The sequence below is a fragment of the Hibiscus syriacus genome, unplaced genomic scaffold (genome assembly GCF_006381635.1).
Source record: "Hibiscus syriacus cultivar Baekdansim isolate YM2019G1 unplaced genomic scaffold, ASM638163v2 tig00117010_pilon, whole genome shotgun sequence".
NCBI classification, from domain to species: domain Eukaryota; kingdom Viridiplantae; phylum Streptophyta; class Magnoliopsida; order Malvales; family Malvaceae; genus Hibiscus; species Hibiscus syriacus.
The window spans coordinates 323,713-337,177 of record NW_024063522.1 but is presented as its reverse complement, the minus strand read 5'-3'; the positions used below and the strand labels follow the sequence as shown (position 1 = coordinate 337,177).

Genomic DNA, 13,465 nt, shown 5'->3' with positions numbered 1-13,465 from the left:
CCCTAGTGTGGAGGGTGATCCTTGGTTAGGGTTAAATCAGAAGAAAAATACTATAGGCTCAAAAGGGGACACAAGGGATATATTTTTTTCTCCTGTTGTGAAGGGATAAAGAAAGATAGCCGTTCATCATTTCATACATGGAAGTCCTCACAAAAGAGGTATCCCCAGGGGGATAGATTTGCAGGATTAATTCTATTCACATGAAAACATTGTAATTAATGCATGATAGGATTATTTCGAATGGATTGTTTTTTATTGCTCCTTGCTCCCAACATGTCTCAATGTTCAGGCTCCCCGCGAGATGCCCCAAGTTGTGTCTTTAGAAGAATGCTCATATTCAAATGAACAACTCAATGCCTTGGGTTTTAACGGTAAGAAAAGGTTAATTTTGAGTCTAAAAAGACAATGATGTAATATTATTGACTCAAAGAAAGGTATGGGTGTATCAAAAAGATAAAGACAATGTTCAAGAATTTCAAAGGGAAGTTATGTCAAAATTTGGTCTTTTTGGTAATGATCAATGTATTTCATTTTGGGGTTTGAGACATGATAAGAAAGGTCTAATCTTGTCATATGTCAAAAATCTATAATTTTTGAAGAGTTAAAAGAATCCTTAATTCATTTAATATTCGAAGAACTAAAGATTAAAATTTGTTCAATTGCTCCACCTTAGAAAGTAGCATAAATTCAATCGTTTAAAAGATTAAGCAAACATGAAATATCAGTGACGTGTTCAAACAAAACAATCCTCTAAGTGCAAATGGTATATGCCATGCCCCATTCTTCGGCTGTCAATGCCCCTGAATCCATCAGGTTTTGGATCTTGCACTTCAGCGCCTTATAGTTCTCAGAGGAATGTTTGGAGCATCCTATGTGGCAACTACAAATAGCTTCAACATTGTAGCCCTTAGGATATGTGGACTTTTTTCTCAGATCATCTTGGCAGGTTTAGTCGTACAACCAGCTGATCGGGCTCCCACTGTACTGATTTCAGTTTTTCCATGATATTACAATCTTGCTTCCATGTGGTGTCATGTGGTTCAAACCACTTCATCGAATTATCCATGAAGAAATTTCATGTTTATGAGAATACTTAAAAAATGAAATGTATATGCAAAATGCAAAATGTAAAATGTAAAATGTAAAAATGCATGAAATGTTCGAGGCATTGATCCAAAAACATGTCTGTTATTGTAAATAACCTTTATTGGGACAAAAGTGTTTTATCTTTTAAGAGACAATAAACATATTTAAAGGTACATTCGGACTAAATCCTCTAGACCCGGAACAGGTTGACTAGTCATTTGCCTTCGTCTTTCGAACCGGTCTGGATGAACCTTTTTTGTATTGGTTCCCAAAAAGTGTCGAATGACTTCATCTCTGGCTTTCATCCTTTGCTGAATCGGAAATTCCATTGAAATCCTCCATCAAAAGGATTATCCGAAGTTCATTTGCTTGTTTCTTGAATTTGTCGACAGTGACTTGCCATCTTGTTCTTGTTGTCTTTGAATGGACTCTCGAGGTCAGTAACCTTTTTTCGTCTTGCCCCTGCCACCTTTGTCAACCCATTTTTGAAAAGTTAACTTTTGATGTACTTGATTGTGAGCACCATGAATGTGACACATATTTGTCTTGCAAATTGTCCTCATTTCTTTCTGAGTCTTTTCTGACCATAGCCGGACCCCTGCGTTCTTATCTCTTGTATTACAACCCCTTTATCCATTAATGCAAATTATTTATGGTTAACGAACACGTTTTTTGGTGGATCAACACCTCTTTTGAATGATGCAAATAATGAAAACAAAATAAAAGAGAACAAAAGTAAAAATAGAGTTAGTGAGATAAATCAAAACAATAATAAAAACGACAAATCCTACCCCACATGATATCTACCCCGCATGCTTTAATTCTTACCCGGACATGATCTCTATCCCGCATGCTAATTTCACACAAATCCTAACCGCATATTTGTCTAGTTCGCTTGCTTTGAACAGAAAGTAAAGCAGGAAATAATTCCGGCATCCTAGGGTTTGAAATGAGGTTTTGAGGTGGGCTCTAACTCCTTGTAGTCTCCCGAGTTAGGTTCTAAAAAAACGGTACTCGAGTTCTCCTTGCTGGTGCCTCCTTAGGCTTACCAGACCCTTAGTCCTAAACCCATCACAGGCTTGTGTGGACTAAGTTAAACTCGAGAGGAAACATTCCCTTATGCCCATACGGAGAATAAATTCACACGAAGACATAAGGTATATGAATCCCGAAGGCTACTTGCTAGGCCCGCACGGTGAATAAATTCACACGAAGGCGTCGCTTTCACCCCCACTTAAATAGGGTTCGGAGCTCGGGTATAGAGCCTTAGACAAAAAATCTTTAAGGGCTGAAATCATTAGAAAACGGTTAGTACAACTATTTACTTGAAAAAAAAATAATCAAAGATAAATAATTGGAATCGAATAAATAAATTAAAATTTAAACTTGTAATTTTCGCTAAAAAAAGACAAACGAAAATTAATTATGGCCTGACTCACTTACCGGTCCCCAGTGGAGTCGCCAAGCTGTCGCAACCGCCTTTCGGTTGGGCCCCGGAATTGGGCTTCGACTTGGATTAAATGGATTGGAGTCGCCACCGACCATTTTAAAATGAATTTAGGTGGGTCGGACACCATCTTACCTGATCTGCGTTGTACCAGAAATGTGTCGGGTTCGGGAGTCGGTTACGGTCAAGGAAGGATTAGCACCCTTGAACCGCCCTTTCGGTACCAATTAATTTGTCGGATGCCTTTAATTGCAAAAATTGAAATTGAAATTTCAATTAACCTAATTCAAATTATTTACCTTCGATTGAAAAAAAAAATCCCCTAAAAAGTCAACAATATTGTTAGATTGTAAAATAAAAATAAATGAAAAAAAATAATAATAAATATTAATATAATGATAATAAAAAAAATAAATAAAATAGATAAATAAAATTGAGTAAAAAAAACTAAAAAATAATAAAATATAATAAAAAAACAAAATAAAAAAATGTTAAAATGAAAATCGAACACAACCAACGAAAGAACGAAAAAAATAAAAAAAATAAAAGGGACCAAAATGAATGATGTTTAAAATGGAATATCATAACAAGAATTAATCCTTAAAACTCAAAAGCATGTTACTTGCACATTACCATATATAAATGTGGTCCTCACATGAATATAATTTAAAGGGTTTTTTACCCAAAGCATTATAGGCACGTGAAGTCCATTTGGAACCCCACCAAATATGCTTGTATTTTAACACCTTCAAGACTTTGCTTCAGTCTTTGCAGATCTCATTAAGGCTTTGCCGTCGCCTTTGCCTTGGTAATTCTCTTGAGCCTCCTTTCGCCTGGTATGTAATTCGAGACCAAGAATTGATGTTTTCCCACGCGTATCTGCTTGGGTGAAAACCCTTTACTCCGACAAAGCAAGCAGTGGTCGAGCCTCCTCCAAAGGTCAGTTTTATTCTTCCTTTCGAACAGATTTCTTTCTGGGTTCGAATATGGTTGGAGATTTTTCTCTCTGGGTTTTTTTCACACTGAATGGTTTGCCTTTCAAATAGGTTCGAATACCCTATTTTTATTTTTCCTCTTGTTTCTTGTTCGAGAACCCCTAAAAACGGTTCACTCCTCCGTATATTTCTTCCCCCGTATTTTCCAGTGTGATTTTTCGTGTGCCCCCCTGTGTGTAATATGCGTGATCTCCCCCTGCTCTCGTGATTACATCGAATATTTATAGCCTATGATTTTAGTGTTTGATTCCTATTAGAACTCTAACTCCTTGCTTGTTGGTGGTTATCTTACGCCGGGGAATACGAGGTTGTTGGAGGTGAGAAGCCCCATTGACGCACGATTCATTTGTTGAACCAAGATAATCGGTTGCGTGGAGCGTGAGACATGGCGACCGAGCGGCTGGGGTCTCCACGTGGTGCTGAATGAGACACGAAAGTTAGGGTTTCCAGTTCAGGTGTTCTGTTGATTTGGGTGCGTGTGTTGGGTCAGTAGAGTGTGAGCCGTTTTTTCTGGGTCATCTGGTCTTGGTCCTTCATTTGCATTCGGGCCCTGTCACAAATGTAAACAAATGGATATGTAAATATGTGTGCAATATGTGTAATAAAATATATAATATAAACTATAATGTAAAAATATTATATAATTTTAAAGGACGAAATTTAGTGTCTACACTTGCTAAATATTGTGGATGGGCCATGGCAGGAAAATCGTGCTCCTTTAAGGATTACGTATACTAACTAAAGTGTCTGTAATCTGCACCCGAAAAGAAAATAAATGAAGGGTGTTTAATAAAAGCAGAGCTTTTTCATGACTCTAGCTAGTAAGAATGGCTTCATTCACCTCACTTGCCGTCTTAAGTCGCTGTGATATGTCCAGAAGCTCTCCAACTGGGCAGTTTGAAACATCTTCAAAAGACATGAGTGAAACAGTTCTCACCAACTCTTCTAAAATGCTTTGCTGCAGAAAACAAAAACGACGGTTTAGATCTGCATTTTAGAAACAACTGACTAATGCTGGTTAGATATACAAAAGCAAAATATGATTCATAAGAGAGTTCTCGAGCATTAATGAAGACGAGTTACGTTTTATTCTCCCCTAGGTGTAAGCTCCTCTTAAGCAAACTCCAAGGCTTCTTTCTATTTCCCCATTCCGGATCAACTCTATTAATCTCTGCTGCTGGAGATGGAAAAAGAGTTGCCCCCAATATCTGCAAAAATAGAAATCAATTTTGAGAAAGAAATCAATATATGTTGGAGATAGTTTCAAAATGGTACTTTTCATATTGCACATCATTACTTCTTCCATTATGTTTTGAAGCAGGTGAAAATTTTGTTGATCTTCTGTTTAGCTTCTTCACCATCCCTCTGGAGTCTGTATTGGAGGTAAGGGTAACCTCACAGTAGGCTCCATCTCTAACTTTTATAGAGATTTAGACGCTATATTCTCAATAACAAAGCAAAAGACTTCCAACAAAGTAGTTCTTCCCCCGTTTTATAGTTGACCAAATGTGTTTCCAGATATGTGTTCTCAAGAGCCCTCATGTAAGGAAACCTGCTATAAGATAAATACTGGTGGCTGTTGGTACACAGCCAAACTGTTGGACCCAAAGTCCCCAAGGGTGAGCCCAACAAACGGTTCAGGGTATGTTAAGAAAATGTGGCAGTATGTGGTAATAGATGGTCTAGTAGTAAAATCGCTGTCCCGTGTGTCTAGCATTGCCTTGTTACAGGAATTAGGATTACGGCCTAATGATGTTGAACAGCAAATGATTTACATCGGAGAGGTTGAAGTAGGTCCTCTTCCTAGATTTTGACCCTAAATTTTCGTTCTGGAGTAACCCCTGGATATGTTTGGTGCACGCGCTTGCTTTATGAAGGGCTTGTTTGTGTTCGTCCTCACCTTTGTCAGTTTTACTTGACGTTAAGCAACCGAAGAAACATTTTATTTTTGTTAGAGTATCAAGGATTTGGAATTGTGTGGGATTCTCAGTCCTAAATTGTGCGTGAAAACGGGTTCAGTACGAGTATTAAGTGCTTTGATTCGTATTCATTTAGGTGGTGTTTAGTCGTACTTAGATGTTGTGAAATTTGGTTTTGTTTTGTAAGTTGTGATTTCCATTGGCCTGGAAACTTCTTGAGTTACAACTTGTGACAGTCGGATTCCTTACGAGTCGCATAGTTGGATTTCTATGCTCTTCATTTCAAATGAGGACGCACCACCAAGAACCATACAGGGCATAGTGAATTTGCCAAGTTTTAGACTTCTTAATCACGCTTTTTAATTATACATAAATGGGTGACTTCCCAACGCAACACTAGCAATTCACGGGTTAAAGTCATTCTCCACGATCTCCCGACTGAATGTGGCAAGTAATAGGTCTTAGGATCTTAGCCTAGTAATTTCAGTGGATTTCGTCAAAATCTGATGCTAAGCAAAGACTTACAGCTAAATATAGTTTTTGAGTGATAAGTTGTGAATTCTCAATGATCATGGGTAAAGTTAAACCCTAAACCTTAAATATAGTTTTTTTAGAAACAAAATAATAAATATATTTTATTAGGGGGTTATTAAATGCTTATTGTTGAGATGCATTGCAAGGTAATTTTTGTTAAGAAATGAGGTTAAAGTTGAAATAAACGATGGTACACTTCAAACAAAAGTTTATCGGCTGTCACAGGAATGTGTTCTTAAAAATGGTTTCATCAAGGAAAGAGTAAAGGCTTCCTTTTTTTATGAGCCAAGGCATTGTATCATCCTTGATCTGATTAGTCTAGAAAAACATGCCAAAATTTCTTATTACCTCATCCTTTCAAATTCGACTTTAACAAATTCATCTGTGGTTAACTGGGTGGATATAACAGAAGAAAACCACAAGGTTTTCCGACAGAGAGGTACCTTCTATAGGGGTCCTGGAAATGTACCATTCTCCCTTTGCTCGTTCCATCGGTCGATCTGAAAAACAACGAAAGGAGTGATTGTTGTTAGATTGACGAGAAAATGGTAAATAAACAAATTAACCAACTATTTGTTAAGGATGAAATTCTACTTATGAAGATAGACTGAAAACTAATACAACCTCGCATCTTTTATACTCGTTCAATTAGTTTAAACTAGGACCGAAAGCATAACCCTCCACTACTGAAATAAAATGTAAGAAAAAATCTCCAGATCTGTAGACAATGAACTGTCCGAGGACCTCCAATACTAAACCAGTTTGAGATAAGGAGGCAAGGAACATGTTGGTTCTTCTGTAGTTCAGTAATTGTAGTTCAACAAAAGAATCAATTATAAGATTTAGTCCAAATGCAGCTTAAAATTGGTCTCCATATTTTTATAGTAATTGGAGCACTTGAATGGGCTTCTCTTTTCTTGTATGACCTAAAGTTTGACATCTACAGGACTACATCTGTCTTTTGGGTAACTTAGCTAAGCTAAGGGTTTAGGGTAGCTTTTAACAGTCATATGTTTCCTCTATGTTTAAGTCTATCATTATGTTTTTTAAAGCTAACTTCCTGTATAATCACTGCATCACAGTAGGCCCTTGCATAACAATGAAGACTGAATAGTTCCTAAGGGATGGATGCAATTGAAAATTCATATCTAATTCCCTCCATCATCTCCTCTCAATCAAGCTCTTTCAGAAATTTCAAACCAAATTCTTATCAAGCCTCCTCATTTTCCCCATAAAACCCTAATTTCTTAGTAAAAGGAATATCCTCCAACATGGTTTTTGCTGCTAGCCCAAATAGGTAGTATAAACCTGTATCCACTTCTCTATCCAAGTGATACACCCCCAACTATTCTTTCTCCAAATGCAAACCCTCACAGAAATCTCTTTCCCACCTATTGCCACCAATGGGCAGACTTCAATTTGGTTTTAAATCAGTGGCACCAACATATGCCATCTATATGGACTTTCTAGCAATTAAATTTATCAAAAGATACAAAAATAATTCAACTGTACTCTTATTCAGCAGCCCTTCAACATTTTAGAATTAACTTAGAAACATGGGCGGAACTAGGAATTTATTATAGCGGGGTTTAAAGTATTTTCTAATTTTTTTATAAAAAGTATTTTCTATTTTTCATAAATACAATTTTTTAATTGAGGGGGTTCTGATAAATTTTTCTTTATTTATTTTTCAAAAATATATTTTTAATAGTAATTAAAAATAATAATTGGAGCCTTGGCCCCCACTAAGGTCCGCACATGCTTAGAAACAACTATCTAAAAAGGATGTGGAGTCAATAAGGTATTCCCTGGTTTACAAATGTAAAAAGAGCAACAGACGGTAGCCATCCAATGACAGTTAAAAGTTCAAAACATAATGCAATTGATTATTATAAAGAGAAGTGGATTACGGATCGTCAGAGAAAAAAACATACCCATTCTCCGGGACATAGGGCACGATAAAACTTGGCAAACTTATCACACTCTGAAGCATCTTCTCCTTTTGCAGCAACACAACTGCATAAGAAAGGATAAAGATATATCAAGTAGCATTTTTTAAAAGAAACAACCCTCTATACCTTTATAAGATACAAAATATTTACAACTCACCGATGGTACTCAATATAGCGTGTGAAGCAATGCCTTGTTTGGTTTGTAGTTGGGAAGCGAAAATCTGCTGGGGCAGTCTCAAGCTGCATATCAAGCATCGCGAAAATAATCAAATATGTTAGTGAAACAATCTAACATGTAATGAACTAATGATGAGTTCAATATGCACATAAATACTCTGGAGGTAGCAAAGATAAAGATCTTAATAAACATGTCCAGCAGGTCAACCTTAATCTCTGGTGTTTCTTCGGCATCATCGGTGTTCACTGCTGCAGATGGAGCATCTTCACCACTGTTCTCTGCAGTTGAATTGGCTTCAGTGCTTTCTTCAGCAGGAGCAGGAGGGGCCTCGGTGCTTTCCTCAACTACAGCAGCAGGAGTCTCCACTTTCTCAGTGACAACTTCCACAGATTGAGCACTCGTAGGATTTTCAATCTCTTTTGCTTCTGCCGATTTAGTAGTCACATCTGATTTTTCCTCCTCCTTGAGCGCATATTGCTACATGTCCAAACATTCAAATAAGTTTCCAGGATGATCAGGTTAAATAAATACCCCCACTATACGCACTCATTATCAAAAAAAAAAAAAGTACCTTCTCAACAAAACAACCGGCATTACAAGCAAGATATGTTGCAAATTCATTTAACTTTAACACCTAAGCTTTTCTAAGAAGGTTGCATCCTAGCTAAATTTATGCATAGTTGGAATGTTCAAAAAAGACCAACAAGCTTCAAAGAAGGTAGAAATTACAATTAAACATTCTATAACATCATATACATTATTTCCACACAACATAGTCATAACCAAATTTCCTTTAAGTCAAAAGCTTGAATAATCAATTCATCCAAAATTTTGCTCAGAAATTTTACTTGATTCCACATTCTATAAGCTTGGCAGCTAGAGAAAAATCCAATAAAATTTTGCTCAAAACATTACGATTTCACTAACACTTATCAATGACGTCTCTCAAAATACCGACCGTATACAAGAAACTCAAATAGATAGAATCTTAAGGGAAATCATAGAGTAACTTCAATGAGCTGATTTATTTAGGAAAAAAAAAGCTGCAACAAAATTATGTTAATCGCATGTTGAAAATGACTCAAGAAAGTTGAATCTTAAATATATATGATAAACGAGCATAGACAGTCAAAATTTTAATCAAAACTACCATATCAAAACTTCAAAAATGCTGATACTAATCTCGGTAGTAAAATCCAGCGATACTCGGTCAGATCCGCTAATTTCAGTCCAATTAAACAAAATTCTAAGAGAAATAAAAAAATTTAAAACTAAAACAGTCCAAACTATAGCAATAAACGGAGATCGAACTTGTCCATTTCTACAAGGAAAAATATATAACTATTCAAAGAAATGATACAGAATAATGAATACCTCAGATAGGGAAAGGGGTTTTCCATATTCAGCTTCCGCCATTTCCAGGAGAGGATTCGATCGGCTGCTTTTGTGAACTTTTTATCAGCTGCAGCCTGCGGGGGCAGAAGTTTGGATAGGCGGCCAAAGCAGGATAACAAGATTTGAGAGAGATAGAGATGATTGTTGGATAAATTACACATTTAATATCTAAACTATTACTTTTATTCTGTTTTAATATTTTAACTTAATAATGATGTTAATATTTTATCATAAGGTAATATCACATCATCAAAGAAAAATATAAAAATATTCATATTAAAAAAATTTTGTTAAACTTTTAATGGTGTGGCATTAAAGTGAAATTTAAATTAAATATTAAATACTATTTTAAAAAATTACAATTTAGGATAAAATGAAACCAAATTTTAGGTATTAAATGTATATTTTACCCTAGATTTTATTTTGGTTAGAATTTCAGCGATTGAATTGTTTTTACCATAAGTGTTCTATTGAGTCGACGGAGTTAAAAAATTGAGTTAGATTTCACGTGGATTTCTAAAAGTGTTTTTAGGTAAAAAAAAATTTGATCGTAAAATTAATGTTAAATAAATTAAAATAAAAAAAATATGGAGAAAGTGGTGATTTTAAACCAACAACAAAAATTAAATTTTTTAGTTTTTCCAGTTTTAACTTTACATTTAGAAATAAATTATAATTTTATCCTTACTAGTACATTAATTCCACTCAATTATAATTTAATGTGTGTTTATAACATATATTTTATATTTTCAAATTAACTTTTTAAATAATAATTGTCGCAACCGTCTTTCGGTTGGGCTCGGAATTAGGCTCCGACGTGAATTGATAGGGTTAGAGTCGCCACCGATCATTTTAAAACAATATTTAGGTGGGTCGGACACCATCTTACCTGATCTGCGTTGTACCAGAAACGTGTCGGGCTCGGGAGTCGGTTACGGTCAAGGAAGGATTAGCACCCTTGAATCGTCCTTTCGGTACCAATTAATTTGTCGGTTGTCTTTATAGCGAAAACTAGAAATTTAAATTAAAATTTAAAAATTTGATTCGAATTACTTACCTTTGATTTGTTGGAATTTATCTACAAAATTAAAAATGTTAGTGAATACAAAAGAAAGAAATTTTTTTTAAAAAAAATAGATATAAAAAATAAAAAAAATATTAAATAAAAATGAAATAAAGAAATAGTAAGAGGTAAATAATAATAATAATAAAAAGATAAAAACAAATGTACGGAATTGGAAATAAAAAAAGGAAAAGAAAATGAATAAATAAATAAAAGGGACCAATTTGAAAGGAAATGTAATTAGGGGACAACATTCGAATTAAATGGGTGAACATAAATTGAAACAAAATACGGGGGACCTGAAATGGGATTAACCCGCAGATAAAAATGCAAAAAACCCCCTCTTCAAAACGACGTCGCATGGGGGTATGTATCTACCAAAAACGGCCCAGAACCCCTCCCCTATTCTCATTTCTCACCCTGGTCTCTCTCTCTAAAACGAGAGAACTGGAACTCTCTCTGGCCTCTCTCCTCAAGGCGATTTCCGGCCGCCTCTCCGGTGGCCCCTCGTTGCTCCGACCGTCGTGGTGGGGTATTTATACCCACCCCACCGGTGGTCTGCTCCGATGATAACGGGGTCATAAATGTTACTGTTGAAATCCCGGGATGGTTCAGTCCCGGGATCCTCGGCCGACGTCCGGCCGTTTCGCGTGACTCTTGACCTCCTGATTTTGCGACGCTGTTGAGGGTTGAATGAAACCCTAGACAACTGCAACCTTGACCGTTGATCTCCATCTTGATCCAACGGCTATGAATTGTGCGGCGCTGGACTTAGATGAAACCCTATCTTGCTGCTGGGCTGGTTCAGGCCCAGTGTTTGGACCAGACTTGGACTGTTATTGGACACTGAAACAAAAAACGAAATTAATTAAAATGAATAAAATGAAATTAAATAATAATATACTGATAATAATATAGACTATATAATATATATATTTAAAAAAAATTAAACTATATATTATATTTTAAAAAACATGTTTTCAAAACTATATATCATATAGTTTTCAAAAATGATTTTTAAAAATATTATATAAGTTTTTCAAAATGTTTTTTTTAAACTATATATTATATTTTCAAAATGATTTCAAAACTATATATTATATAATTTTCAAAATGCTTTAAAACTTACGTATTGTATATAAGCTTTCAAAAACGTTTTTAAAAAACTATATAATATAAATATTTTTAAAATGTTTGTAAACTATATAAAAAATGGGACGAAAATGAGTGTCTACAATAATCCAAAACAGTTACATTTTAAATTGTACTTTTGTACAACACTTTTAAAATTTTTGTTCCTACAGCAATTTTAAAAATCACTTTTCAAAAGTTGAGCCAAATAAGTTCTTACTAAGTCGATTATTTTTATTTTTCAATTTAAATTTTATTTTTAAAAAATGATTTAAATAAATAATATTTAGATTCAAATTAAATTATTTAATTTTTTATTTAAACTTATTTATAAAAAATTATTTAAAATATTTAGAGAGAATATAAGATAATATTTATTTTAAAAAAAATTATCTATTGACAATACCTACGCACCTTGCTGACGCTTTAATTTCTCAAGCTCACATCTTCTAAAAATAATATTTTTTAATTATTGAGACTACTTAGGGTTTATATATTCTTATATAAGTAGTGATAGATAGGGATGGGCATGGGTCGGGTTTTTGGTCCACTCGACCCGACCCGAGAAGAAGGGAACTTCCACCCGTGACCCGACCCAACCCGACCCGATAGATAGTTTAAAAAATCCGACCCGACCCGACCCTACCCGAAATAATAAAAAAATTTATTTTTATTCAATAAAAACAGTGACTAAATTGAAAAAAATAATATATAGAGGGGTATTATTGTAATTATTCTTAAATATATAAGGTAAAATTATATATTTTTCCCGGGTCGGGTTGGGTCGGATTTTTTTCACCCTAAACCCGAACCCGACCCGAATACCACATAAAAAAACCCGAACCGACCCGACCCGAACCCGATTTTTTTTTTAAAAAAAATCCGACCCGATCGGGTCGGGTCGGAACCCGTCGGGTTCGGGTTAGATGCCCATCCCTAGTGATGGAGTTAGAATATTCATTTGAAAGAGATAAAATATAATTTATTATATAACGATGTTATATTTTTTTAAAAGATTACAAAAGTAATATAATCATAAATTTAAGGGTAAAGTATATAAATGGTCATTGAACTTTTCAGATGCTTCTATTTAGGTTCTTTAACTTTTAAAACTTGTGATACAATCACTAAACATTTAGTTCGTTTATAATAAGGTCCCCTATGTAACAGTCGTTTCACTGCCATTAGGGTAAATTATATAAATTGTCACTGAACTTTTCAGGGGCTTTCATTTAGGTCACCCAACTTTTAAAACTTGCAACACCTTCATCAATTACATTATAAACCCAAAATTCCAAAATACTTCAATTACATTCTAAACTTCAAATTCCAAAAATACTTCAATTACATGCTCAACCCCAAATTCATAATCCATTCTCAAAATCTGCCATAACAAATTAAACTTGAAGCAACAACCTTAAACCCTCAAAATATAACCCTAAATGCTAATTTTCCCCACCAATTAACCCAACATAATCAACAACATTTAGTTCATTTTGGGTCCATAACAATAAGTGATTATGTTGGGTTTAGGATTTAAATGTTAGATTTAACCAACTATAAGTGAACAATACTCAATTCGATTCGAAAAAAATTATTTTTCGACTTGAATTGATTCAAAAAATTTGATACAAATTGACTTTGAGTTGTAATTTCATAAACTCAACTTAAAAAAATTTTAAGTTAAAATCGAGTTGTAAAATACATCTCGAATATCTCAAAATTTTTAGTAATTAGTGGATTATTTTTTAAGTTTGAGTCAAGT

General features: G+C 34.6%; 1 protein-coding gene and 1 pseudogene across 2 annotated transcripts; both read right to left on the bottom strand.

Annotated features, from left to right (window-relative positions):
• Positions 1 to 4,246: 4,246 nt before the first annotated feature.
• On the bottom strand, positions 4,247 to 4,834 carry LOC120195212 (annotated as a pseudogene).
• A 1,377-nt stretch (positions 4,835 to 6,211) lies between these two features.
• Positions 6,212 to 9,593, bottom strand: LOC120195226 (cytochrome c oxidase subunit 6b-3-like). 2 transcript variants are annotated; one of them, XM_039197295.1, is made up of 5 exons: positions 9,486 to 9,593; positions 8,319 to 8,588; positions 8,091 to 8,173; positions 7,916 to 7,997; positions 6,212 to 6,481 (listed from the first exon to the last, which is right to left on the bottom strand). In XM_039197295.1, the coding sequence occupies exons 1-5, from the start codon at positions 9,525 to 9,527 to the stop codon at positions 6,428 to 6,430; spliced, it is 531 nt and encodes a 176-aa protein (XP_039053226.1). In that variant the 5' UTR covers positions 9,528 to 9,593; the 3' UTR covers positions 6,212 to 6,427. The 2 variants fall into 2 exon arrangements, with proteins under 2 accessions (XP_039053226.1, XP_039053227.1); XM_039197296.1 differs by lacking the exons at positions 8,319 to 8,588; positions 9,486 to 9,593 and having other exon boundaries at positions 8,091 to 8,188.
• Positions 9,594 to 13,465: the final 3,872 nt, after the last annotated feature.